Source organism: Copidosoma floridanum, unplaced genomic scaffold, assembly GCF_036245765.1.
Source record: "Copidosoma floridanum isolate Cflo_tuat_1 unplaced genomic scaffold, Cflo_Japanese_pri ptg000028l, whole genome shotgun sequence".
Lineage (NCBI taxonomy): Eukaryota > Metazoa > Arthropoda > Insecta > Hymenoptera > Encyrtidae > Copidosoma > Copidosoma floridanum.
The window spans coordinates 6,106,889-6,119,892 of NW_028321905.1; the positions used below are offsets into that span (position 1 = coordinate 6,106,889).

Consider the following 13,004-nt stretch of genomic DNA (forward strand, 5'->3'; position numbering starts at 1 on the left):
AAGCGTTTTTTAACTTATCTATTTATTTTGTCCTCTTAAGATAGAAGGTTGCTAAAAATGCTTAACTTTAATGGGGGTACTAGTTATTGTTGGGATGCTTAGCTCCATGATGTCCGTAGCAGGTAAAATTTTACTTTCAGTTTAATATTTTTTGGCATAGTACACAATTTTTTTTTTATGGTTGTTAGCTTTTTATGCTCAATGTGTCCGAGTTATAATAAACTTATAATCTTTTGTTTACGAGGTATTAAGTTTCAAAAATCGATGTGTTAAAGATTTTTTTATTTTTAATGTTAATAGTATACAATCCTCTTATTTGTTATTTAAGGTTCTTGATACAATTAATAGCGCGTTCTTTCGCATTTATAATTTTCTAAGGATTTTAACCTTTTAAATATACGTCCATTTGTTTCAGTAATAGCCCTTCTTAGTACTTAGTGTTTGAGCATTTTTTGAATAGGTTTGAATATTCAGTGTAGTCGAAGTCTTTATTGTCATGCATAAGTTATTTTTCTTAACTTTTGAGGCTTCCAAGGAGTTTGTTTTCCGTATTGTTTTTGTTTGTATGATAACTTTGCGTGTATCGAGTTCTGAGTAGTTTTTGAAATATGTTGTTATGATTTTTGACCTAAGTATTTTGGCAATTGTCGGTAGTTTCACTATTTTTTTAAAGAAATTGTATTTTTTGGATTTTCAAATACGGTTACTTGATTTATAATTTTCTTTTTTGTTTGATGATTTCAAATTTCAAAGGATTCCTATACTTTGGAATCTTTCTTTTTTTGATTACTAATGAGTTCGGATTTTACGGTTTTTGAAAGTTCTCAGTAAGAGTGCTCTATTTTTTTAAAGCGTAAGAAGTTGAATAAAATATTCGTGCATAAGACAAGATGTAAACTTTGTTTTTAAGATTGCTGTGGGTTATTTATTCTGATTTTAATAGGTATTACGTAATTTCAGATTCTTACGTAGTTTCGATAGTAATAAATTCGTACTTGATGCCTAAAAAATATTTACTTTCTATGAGGCCGTACCTTGTGCAGATATTATCGACTTTAATGTGAAATTCAAAAAGGCATTTATGTAAACTTAGTATAACTTACAATGAAGGTTTATTTTCTTCGTCTGTTGTGCCTTTTAGGTGCAAAACAATAGCTTAGAAAGTTTTTATGTTAAGTGGAACGACGGATTTTTTAATGAATGAAGCCTTTGCACCAGTGATAACTATGTAGGACATGGATCAATTGATTTCACAGAACTTGGTCGATACACAAGGTGCTTGTGTTTTAACGTTATGTAAAATATTCTGTTAAGTATCCTCTGTTTTACGTAGACATTAGTGTTCGATTGACAGATTCTTCAAAATTTCTTCTCTGAAAAAAAATTTAAGTTATTTTCTGATTCTTCTTGCTTAAGTTTATCATTGCTTACCTTTGTTTACTGTTATTATAAAAGTAAATTTGAAATGACGTGTGTGGTGCTAGAGTTATACGCCATCAGCATGCGTAAGAGCTCTCGGGTTGCATGATTGATACATGTTCAATGACGATACAGATGTTCAGTGAATAGGTAACCGTTGCTAAGGCAAGGTGCTTTGTGTTTCATATGGAATATCAAGTATAATAAATTCCAGTATATTATAGAAGATATGTTTTTAACTGTTTATTTTTCCAGGCTCGTTTATTTTTTAACTTGGTAGCAGTCTGTGGTTTGAGTTGCCTGTATCGTTTTTTTTTCTTTTTTTTTTTTTCACGTATCTCTTCAGAGGCACATAACAATCACTTGTAAGTAACATAACTTGTAAGTAAGGCTGAAATTAAAAATGGGATAAAAAACATGTAAAGTATTAAAAACATTAGTATAAAATAAGTGCAGTGATGTGTTACACATGTGTTTTATTGCAAAATTTTTTGAGGTGCAAAAGGATTGAAAAGTTTTATGAAAAAGAAAGTTCGGCACGTGTTTAAGGGAATGAAGTGAAAAAACAACGTTCGAGTATAGGTAAATGGAAAATACACAGTAAAAAGAAAGAGCTCAACAGACTTAGAATGAGAAAATCTTGAAGGAGATAAACAGTGTAAATAGTAAGTTAAAAGAGGAAGATAGAGAGTACGTGAGAACGAGTTTTTTAAAAATTTTAAGAAACGTGCTGTGTATAGTAAAAGTAGTCGAAAGAGCAGTTGGTACCCTTGGTAAGAAAAACGTTGTACGCGACTTAGAGAACAACATACAACAATCCTGCCTTTCGGGCGCTCATTTTTGAAGATTTTGCCGTAGTAACCTATGTATACCGCTTAAAACTATTAATCAAAAGTATGGGAACATGGAAAAAATCGTTGAGAAAGGCCTTAAGGCTGCTCTTAAGCACTCAAAAATAGCATCAATAATAAGATAAGACATTTTTTATAAAGAAGTACACAACAGTGAATTCTGGAAGGAGAGTCAAATTCTTAAAAATTAGGAAACAGAGAAGAGACACTTTTGGTAAGCATGTTAAAAAAAATTCAAACAGAGCTCTCCTCAAAAAAATAGAATGAGTTAAAGAAAACAAGAGTCCATCGAACAGCCTCGAGAATAGTCAAAGAACTGTATCTTCTTAGAGAAAGAAAAAAAGCGATGGCAAGTATAAAGATAACTTTTCAAGTATTCAGAAATTTTAAAATGAATTTTTCAACACGATGGCTAATGTTTTTGTGAAGCGAGGTAAAGGGAAATCACTTGCTGGGGGTACTTAAAACAATGACGGATCGTCTTAACCCAGATGAGGCAGAAGCTGTTGTGGAGAGTGTTGTTGCCACCAAAGAAGGAGACTAGATTTGAGAAGCTAGAGGTATAAAAATACCACTGAATTTTACAGATTTCAAAGAGTCAGTAGTTGGCCAAAAAAATTCAGTTACTACTGTATGAAAAACGATGCTCGAAGTCTAAGACCTATACGTTATTGTTCCAGAAAACGAAATTAAGGAGTCATTTTCTAAAGTTATCAGTGATCATAATCAAAAAGTGATGGTTCAACTCTTACGATGGAATACTCAAGGACAAAGAGTGGCGTTGGTACGACTAGACAAAAAGGAGCTAAAATAGTAGAGCATGGTAGCAAGATTCAAGATGGATGTATCTTCTGCCGTATTAGAATAAGTCTAATACTGACAAGTTGTTTCTGATGCCTAGTTGATTATACTTTTAGACAAGTTGATGACTACAATATAGACATATCTCATCAGAATGTGAAAAAGTGAATGGAATGAAGCTGTGCCTTCGTTGTGACTGCTGCAACTACCAGAAGAAGGATTATTTGACCCAATTATGGTGTTGTCTTTGAAAGATAATATAAATTACGAGGCTGGCAGTAGAAGCTGTCCTATATTAAGAAGAGCACTGGAATGGGTCATAACAAAAAGGCTTGAGTAAGGTGTAATTAAAGAGGCAAGGCTTTTAAAAGAAAAAAGAGTTTAACGCAAATCCATGTTACACTGAGTACATTTACTGGTCAGCTAGGGAGAGCTTTAAGCATATAGTGGCATCTGGAAAAAATGCAGCCTAAGAATGAGCACTAGATACATATGTGAAGTTCTTAGAGACTTTAAGTCCAGTGATCAAAAGGATTAGTCCTTCTAGCAACTGGTGAAGAGCTTATTCGCTTGTGCTATAAAATGCAATGCTCTCTCTGGTGATTCCACCCTGAAGTTATGCTAATGAAGTTCTGGGATGGAACGAAAGCCACGCAGCAAAAGAGAGTTTAGTGGATATTAATGGTCTAATAAAAAAAAACCATGGAGTTTTACACTACGGCTGCCCTTGCAGTATATGTCAATGCATGACTCCTCTCTTAAAAAAAAAAAAAAAATGGAGTTTACCCCTCGAAGCTCATTACGATGGACCAAATGAGACCGTATTTCAGGGCTCCATTCTCTTTATTAACTTTTTTTTTCACTTAACCATTTAATGATATTTTTAATCAGATTTACCATTAACTTTCACCAATTTATCATTGAAAACAACTGTATTAAACGTAATCAGCAGAGATAGCCATTAAAAGAAGCCATTTATATTTTTAATGTCAACTGGTACTCTACAGCTAAAGATGCCCGAAAATAATAAAATTCTCTAGGGCATTCTATAGTTTTGTTTAGAAACCTGAATTGGGTAACCATGGGCTACTCGTGATCACCACAGTTTATACAAGTAAACAAAAGAACAAGCGTTCCTTCAGAACTCATCTCAGTCACTAAGGGTCCCAATCAACTAAGGTCTTCTTTCTCTCTGGCATCTCTGGATTTGTCTGTTTGAAGACTACCTTTTCCATGCATAATCACGTGCTCTTATTCATTTGTGTATATCTGCTAATTATCATCCGTGGTGATCCAAGCTAAACCAAAGAAAACTTTGTTAAACTTGTGTGAGCACGGGTAGCTTAGGCTTTTCACAGTCATCAAATTTTGGCTGACCATGTCAAGACATAAAGTTTTCCCTTACTTCCACTGTAACGAGCGACGCGCTTTAGGGATTTAGGGATCAGCTGTAAAGAACTTTACCTTTCTTGCAAGCTGCAGATTGTTTTTATGAAGTTCCTGATAAGTAAAAACATAGTTATATAGAAAGACACAATGGAAATAAACAAAGTAAAAGTAATTGCAAAAATAGATGCTTGCGCCTTAAAGGGATTTAGTTTCTCAAAGAAAAAAAAGTTTTGAAATCTTTCTGTACTCCAAGCAAGTACCCCATGCAGTTGTGAGCACTCAAAAAAATATGAAAAATGTACGGTGGGTTGCAAGACTAAGTCGAGGTGACAACATTCATATAAAAAATTTGGTGTCAAATCGAGATAGTGACTATGCTGTGCAGTGGTCAAAAACTTCTTTTTTTTTTAATCAATAAAATAGTGGCTGCCGAATGAAATGACTTTTTGTGAACATTAAAGGTAAGATATAACAAAATAGCATAAAACTGGTCAAAATAAGAAAAAAATTCTACTGGATGTAAGCTGCCCTGTAAGGCATTCGTTACAACTAGTAATTGACTCCATCATCGTTTAGCAGGCTACAAGATTTCTCTATTTTTCTAATATCAGCATCTGAAAATGCAAAATAGTGGATTCAATACGAAGGCAAAAAAAATAATAAAAGTTCACAAAAATAAGTGCTTAGAAAAGAGACTTTTATTTTAATCTTTTTGATTATTGGACGTAGTAAGAATTAGATTATCAGCCCTATATAAGCCAATAACTAAGTAGCGGGCTCAAACTACCAAACAATTAAAATGTGAAGTAAGCAGCAGCTTCCTCGAGTAACATTGTAGAAGAAGACTCCGTAGTTAGCACTCGGCCATTAAATAAGGCACTACCGACTCTGCATGAGTACTCAAAAAATTTTGGGTGTAGCCCATGAGGAATTTCGTATTCATTATTCCTTGCTTCTTCTCTGTTAATCATTTGCATAAGTTTATGATAAAAATGTTACATCATTATATTATTTAAGTGTACTTAGATTGTGTAAAAAGCATCCTCCTTCATTAACATACTCAACAATAAGTATAAGAGGATTTTTTGGAGTACTTCTTACGGATCATTTATCAGAATTTTCGATTGAAAATGAATGATCAAATATGATGTCTAAAAGAATTAAAAATCTTCATAAGTCTCAAAAAATACGTGTGTATGAAATTTTTGAGTGCTTATATCACACTTAGAAAATTTTAAATAGTAAAATCAATGAGGCCGCTAAAAAATTTACAGCTAACAGAAAATTCTAAAGATAATAGTAGTTTGAAACTTCTCCCTAGGGTTTTACAAAAACCATGACACTCAAGAATTTTATTCACCCATGTTAATTGCAGCACTCTCAACGTATGGACAAACATGTTTGTCTTATTTTATAGCATCAAAGCGGTTCCTAGTTAATACATAGAACGTTTTAATCAAGTGGTAGAATATTTCAAGTTATAGAACCTATTTTAGACAAGTCCCTAGAAATACGAAAACAATTTCCCTGTAGTACATGATATTACTAGTAAAATGAGCCCTATATTGTAGGTATACATATCGTCGGTATACTATATCGTACGCATTATCAATCAAAACATCATTTTTGTACACAAATTCTATGAGACAATAACTACGGCTTTGTGGTAAATAAAACACTCTTGTTTAATTCTGATTTAAAAAAACAAAACCTAACAAACTTCGCATTATACAGTTAGAAATTTATTGTAATCATTGATTAAATAAAAATTTTAAAGATCTTATAAAAATTATTTTTTTATCACTTTTAAACATATCTTTCTTGACTTTTGTTTATACATTTCTGTGCTCAAATTCAATACTTTTTACAGTTAAATGCTCTGTTACAGAGCAACGCACAGCCAAATTGTACTGTGCTTATTTAGTAAAGTCAATTTAAGTATTTATACAAAGTCATTACTTAGTAGGTATAGAAATAAGAATTAAATTCAGGAAAAATAAGCAATGATTTTAACGTTGGAAAAATTCTTTGCTCACACTTTGAAGATTAGTGCTCCCAGAATTTGTAACTATAGTGAAAGCACAAATTTAAGAGTGAAATGGTCAGCAATTAGAATCTTGTACGGTTTACTTAAACAAATAAATGTAACACAAATCACTAAAATTTTTAACCCTAAGGAAATCTATATTAGCTCTTACAATTTAAGACTTAACACATAATAAAAGGCTAAAAAAAAATAACACTTTTACCAAAGTGCATGATCAGTTTTCATACATTTATTACATCTATATGCAATTATCATTGTTTATCTATAAAACTTAATGGTGACCACCATGCTGAAATTAAATTCTAAATTTAAAAATTTATTTCATTTCAGAATAGTGTGAATGAAGCAGTTGAGAATAAAAAAAATTCCTCAACCATCAAGCTCAAACCTAACACAGTGACACAGTTATTTTCTACAAACAATACGACCAGAGATAAGTTACTACAGTTACAATCCTTAAATGCTTCTATTTCAAAAAACATATCTGAAGACTATACAAAAGACAGTAATATAATAACAAGCTCTTTGCCAGGTAGACCATATATTGCTAGTACGAGTAAGAGTGAGAAATTTTTTAAGAATCGTATAATATTAGAACATCAAAAAGTAACAACACCTCAGTTTTATCTCCCGAGGCAACGACGACAAATCAGAAATTCTCAATATCCCACTGGGCAAAGTCCATTATCAGTGACATTTGCTGCAAATTACAAGGGAAACAAACATAAGGAATGGGTTAAGCCACAGTTTAGTTCAATTGTTTATAAATTACAGGTAAGACTTTGTTTTGATTCTATTTAACTTTTAAATGTATGATTGTCTATAAAAAAATGTATTATCCACAACAACATATTTTTTTTACTAATTTTCGAAGGGCTGTTTAATGAATAAGCAGTTTGATAAAATAAAAATGAAAAAGGGCCTTTCTGTCTTTAGTAAAAAAAAAAAAAAAAAGGAACGGCAAAAAACCAAGTTTACCTAATGTTTAATTAAAAACAACGTCCAATGGTGGTACTGTCATATTTTGAATTTCCTAAAAAACAAAACGACGTTTCGGCCGTTTGGACAACGTCCCGGCCCTCATCAGGTACAAAAATCTACGAGTAACAAAATTCTTTGCAATACAAATTCAAGTAAAATATAATAAACGCAAATTAAGTTACATGTATAACATACCTCTGACTCTTACGAAATGGATGTGAAATCGTAATGTAGTCAGAGTTTCAAGCTAAATTTACCTAATGTTGTAAGATAACTGATTCAGATTTTTATTTTTCACCTTTAAAATTAGGAATTCCTTTATTATTATGTAAAAATAACTGAATACAATAAAAAAGTTGACAGCCTACTTTAAAATTAACACAAAAATTCTTTGTGTAGCTGTTATTTAAGTAAAAATACAGAACATAACGTTTTTAAGTTTACTCAAGAATTTAATTGTTTGCGACACTTTTTTTGCTAATGCTCATTAAAAAAAGTTATCCCAAGACCAGCAAATAAACTGTTAATTTAGGTAATTTACCTGTGAACTGAAATGTCTCACGAATTGCATGAAATTTTAAGAGGTTGTTATTTAAGCCCAAACATTCTCATACTTAAAATTTCTGACCCATTTAGCGTTAAAAAATTAGCGTAAGAGCTCTGAAAAATGACATTCGAATGGTAATTGATTTTTACTGAAGTCAGATAAATATAACAGTGAAAAATCTTATGACAGCTAAATAAACGTGACGGATTTGTAGCTAAGATGACTAACTTCCTTTTTGTACTTAACAAGTTGGGATAAGGGTATGTTTTATTAGCATATTTAACAGAGAAGTAAACTGTTTATTAATATGCTGCTTGATCAGCTTAGGAGATGACAGAGTTTTTACCGCTATTATTGTATATCTAGCAGACATCAAATTTCTTGACTCCATGCATGCTTGGCAGCTGTAGCTTACTATATCAGTCCAACTATTTTACTACACAAGCTGCTTTGACATGTTTAGCCTACTCACACTACGTCTACGCTGAATTAGTTAATATAGATTGTCAACAATTACATAAATTAGAAAATACAGTATCACGAGCAATAAAACATCCAAAGAGTGTTTGTATCTTCTGTGCTTTTTTTCCAGTTGTGATAAGTTTTAATAGTAAAAAGCTAATTTCTACATCAATACTAATAAAACAACGGTAATGGTAAAAAAATTTTGTCATAAAAAATTATGATCAAATTAATTTAAATAATTGAAAGTACATCACATAAAAAAAACATAAGTATGCCATTGATTTGAGTTGCTAGTAGCACTATATTTTTTTTTTTAAATAATTTACTTTATATATGAGGAGTAGAAAAAAAGTTTTTAATTACTCAATAACCACAATCAATTAATAACTCCATAAAAAAGTGTTGTTAAGAACTATAGTAGGATTTACCCTTACACTCTATTTACTCACTATGACGATAATGCCATTGGTTTTCTTTTACGTTTGATACAAGTTACCGTTAGTAGCTTTTTTTTAAACTGACTGAGGTAATAGGCTTATGTAGATGATGATTTTAATGCTCATGAGATATTTTTGTAGAAAAAAGGTTTTTAGAAATAATTCCAAAAGTATATATATATACATACATATGTGCATACACAGAAAGCAGAGTCCAAAAAAGGCATTGGGATTGTTATCCATAAAAACTACCTAACCGATTTGGAAATTGTGCGTACTGACTTTTGAGAGTTTTTATGCAGTTTTTGCATACTGCTTCTTTTGAAAAAGTTATTTACAGTAACATTGAGTACGCTTGAAGTTTAATAAAAATCTTTTCTTTTGCGATTCAGTTCAGTAGAATTCACGAAGTGGCATTGTCCACCCATAGTCTAAATCAGTGAGTATTGTAATAATAAAGTCGTTCAGTGGTAGACGTCAAAAATGGAGCTGTCCGTCATGCAGCTGGGTACCATTGTATGAGATATCTAGTTTAATTCTGTTGGCCAGATACGATTACCAACTGCTTATCTGTATGGCACATTTTTCTTAGTTCTTATTTAATTCAGCTTACCAGCATTTTCAGATTCTTCTCTATCTTTTCTTTGCTAATTGAAGAGTTAATTTGTCATTATTGGGCTTTCCTGGTTTCAAATCGTTGAGTTTAAATCTTTCTAGCGTTTTGTCGACATATGGTGTAAAATTGTTCCCTATTTTCTATCTATTTCTACTTCAATACCTAAAAATATGTTGAGCTATCCAAGATGTGACATCTCAAACTAAGATTGCAGACTAATCTTGATTTCGTTAATTTTACTTACACAATTTTTACTATCATTATATTATTTACGTTTAGAATTAAAACAAGAAAATCATTTTCTTTTCTCCATGTATACAACCAAGGCTTACTGGTATGTGTCTTGACAACAAGTTGGCAAGTCTCCAGATTATATCTATTTATAGTGATATTTCTGATCTAACAAGGGCTAACCCAGATACTGAAGCATAAGTGTCTTGTAGGTCGTACTTGTTTTTATATTTAAAGGCAAGAATCATTAACCTCTCTTAAAATTCCGTATTTCCGTCTTTATCTATCTTTCTCTTTATGACCCAGCTAGAGTTGATGACGTTTGGCTTGCCTCCTCCAGCATTTATGGTTGGCCTATCTACAACTTTTCGTACTTAATTTTTACTCACTGATTCTAGTTGTTCGTTAATTTCTTCAAGTCATTGATCTTGATCTGGAACTGCAACAGCTTTCTTGTAGTTTGCGGAATCCTTGTTCTATACAGCAATCAGGGTGTGTGCCATTTCATCTCCAACCTCTGTGATAAAACAATTAACATCACCCTCAGACTAAAGCAGTTAATTCTACTTGTGTGTTTCAGTGACTTCTGTAAAACTCGTATTATTAATAGTAGCAGGTTGTCTGAAGTTTTTTTTAAACAAGCTCTCCATTTTTCTTGCGTCATCCTCACTTTCTGTTGACTCCTTGTTCTCCCTTCATTTTTAATAGCTTTTGAGGACTATCTTTATGAAATTTAAAAAACCATTTTTATTGTTTGATGTCTCTATTGTGATTATTCCAGTTTGATATCTTATCTTTTTTCCAGATATCTCTGGATACAAATCTTTCATAAAATCTCACATCCAAACTCTCATTAGGTTTACAGTTTTCTGGTCTTAGCAAAATATATTTAGTGATTGTATAACCAACCATTGTTATTTGTATACCTTGTACTTTAAATTTAGATTCAATCTTTTTTTGTATCTTGATGAATACCATACAACCAAATCTTCGGATTTATGTCACATCTATCTTAAAATTGGATGCTTTTTAAAAGGGGATACCATTCCGTTAGACCGGTAGGGTATGCGATTGTTGTGTTGGTGTAAACTGCAGTGTTCATAGCTTAATTCCTTATGTTGGCCATTAAACTCGAGTCGTACATATAGGCTGACAGTTTGTCTTGCAATGTTCGATTAAGTTGCTCTAAGACACTATTGTATTTAGGAGTATCTAGAAGGGTTAGTTAAAGCTCAGCCATCAATCTCTAAATAATTTCTACCGTTTGATCTCCTGTAAACTCTGTGTCTCAATTAGTTTGCAGATAGCATATCTTAGCATCAAAGCCCAGGAGGTCACTTTTCATAAAATTTGTATCTTCTAGAATGATTGGCTGAGCTGATCAGTCCCATTATGTCAGCGGGAATTTTCTCAAGTGACCTTATTACAGAGTCCGTAGACTCACAAGTTTTTCACAATTATTAGTTTTCCTATCTTAAATAGTTTTCTCAAAATTATTTTTTTGAGTAGTATCCAAGCAAGCACTATCAGATACATTGTTTATGATTTTAGGTCAGTTCCTACTATCATTGGTGATGATTTATAAAACCTTTTCAGTCCTTGCTGTGAAGAAATTTTTAATCATCAAACAATCTATGAATTCTTTAAACTTTTATTGTAACTTGTACACTGGCTATCTTGTACTGTTTCCTTTATCTAATGAGGAATTTTATAGACGCCAGAGATAAGAGTCTCGTTAGAGCACTGGTCAAACATATCTCACTTTGTGTTATTTAAGTACATACTTATACTTCTCTCCGCAAGCTGGTGAAGCAACAGCAAGTTTTCAGCAAGTGCCTTAGCACGTATTACTCCATCTAGGACTATTTTGTTTCCATTCAAACTATCCAAGACACATTTTTCTTTCTTTGCTCTCCAGTTCATGAAAAAATCTTCATTTTTGCATTTAATTAATTTTTTTTAACAACCTTTAAAATTCTTTAAAAACAGTCTGGATTGAACAAATAGTTCTGTAGTACCTGAGTCTGCTACAAAATTAATTTTATTATTGTTACAGTCTTTTACAAGATTTTCCTCTGTATTCCTAAAGAGCAGAGTTAGGGGTTAACAAGAAACAAGTCAGTATATGCATTAGATCTAAGTGATTCTATGTTACTTTTATCTTCTTGACTCTGTTTCTTGTTATCAATCTTAGTTTTCTTGTTGTTACTTTTGGCATGCTGCCTATGACTTTTTTGTTTATTATTCTGTCCGTTGTTATTATTATTATTTTCATTACTATTACTAGCATTACTACAACTGTTACATTTAAAGTTTCAATTGTCAATCTTATTTAAATTACCTTTGCACTTTTTAATGTAGATCTTTAAATTTTGGACAAATTGTTAGCAGGTGTAACACCACCAAAGATTCTGCCCCTTTCTCGCGTAGTCTCTTGAAGTGTAATCCCTGTCGTTACATTCGTAACAAAGAATACTGGTTGAGGCTGCATTTGCAGCAGTCACGGTAGTAGTAAACCAGGAACCTGCCCCATCTTGGCTTGTCCCAGCATCTACTCCATCTTGCTTCAGCACCAGCTTCACCTTGGCTTGCTCTTAGTTGTGGTCATGGTAGTAATCCTTCAGCCTCCTGTTTCAAACTATATTGACGTTAATACTTATAAGACAAACCATTCTCACCTTTAAGTAATCTGTTAAAATTTGTAATTTTTACATCTTATACTACATTGATAATCGCATAATCTAAGCTTCCTCTTTTTTCATCTTCAAAGAAACTATGAGTTTTACTTTAAAAAATGAGTATATTGAGTACATCGATCATAAAACTTAAAAAATTTAGTAGCACTTTGGTGTTTGGGATCAAATTCAACAGAGTAAATTTTTTTACGTATCTGATATGCATTGAGCTTATATTAATTCTTTTTATATCTTTAATTTCTTGCACCATTATCGAGGGGCTGGTAATATCTAAAAACATTTTGAAGTTATACTTCTATAGGCGCGTTATGCGCGGGGGTACATCAACGATTTCAGATTTTGACCTTGAGAAAAACTGTGATGGAAGTGGATGTTGCTTGATTCTTTCCCTTTCCCCACCCCTCATGACGTACTTCTGATTTCCTCTACACTCTATGATGCCACACCACATCTCCATGCCACACATTTTAAATTTTATGAATTTTATTTTTTTTCTTTTAACCAACTCTAAAAAAAAAAAAAAA

The 13,004-nt window shown here is 32.1% G+C and overlaps 1 protein-coding gene across 1 annotated transcript in view; it reads left to right on the top strand.

Annotated features, from left to right (window-relative positions):
• Positions 1-13,004, top strand: part of jef (major facilitator superfamily domain-containing protein 6 jef) — a 467,956-nt gene that overhangs the window by 34,875 nt on the left and 420,077 nt on the right. The window contains exon 3 of the mRNA XM_089595806.1: positions 6,838-7,281. Coding sequence (XP_089451932.1) covers positions 6,838-7,281 — 444 coding nt within the window. The remainder of the gene's footprint in view (positions 1-6,837; positions 7,282-13,004) is intronic.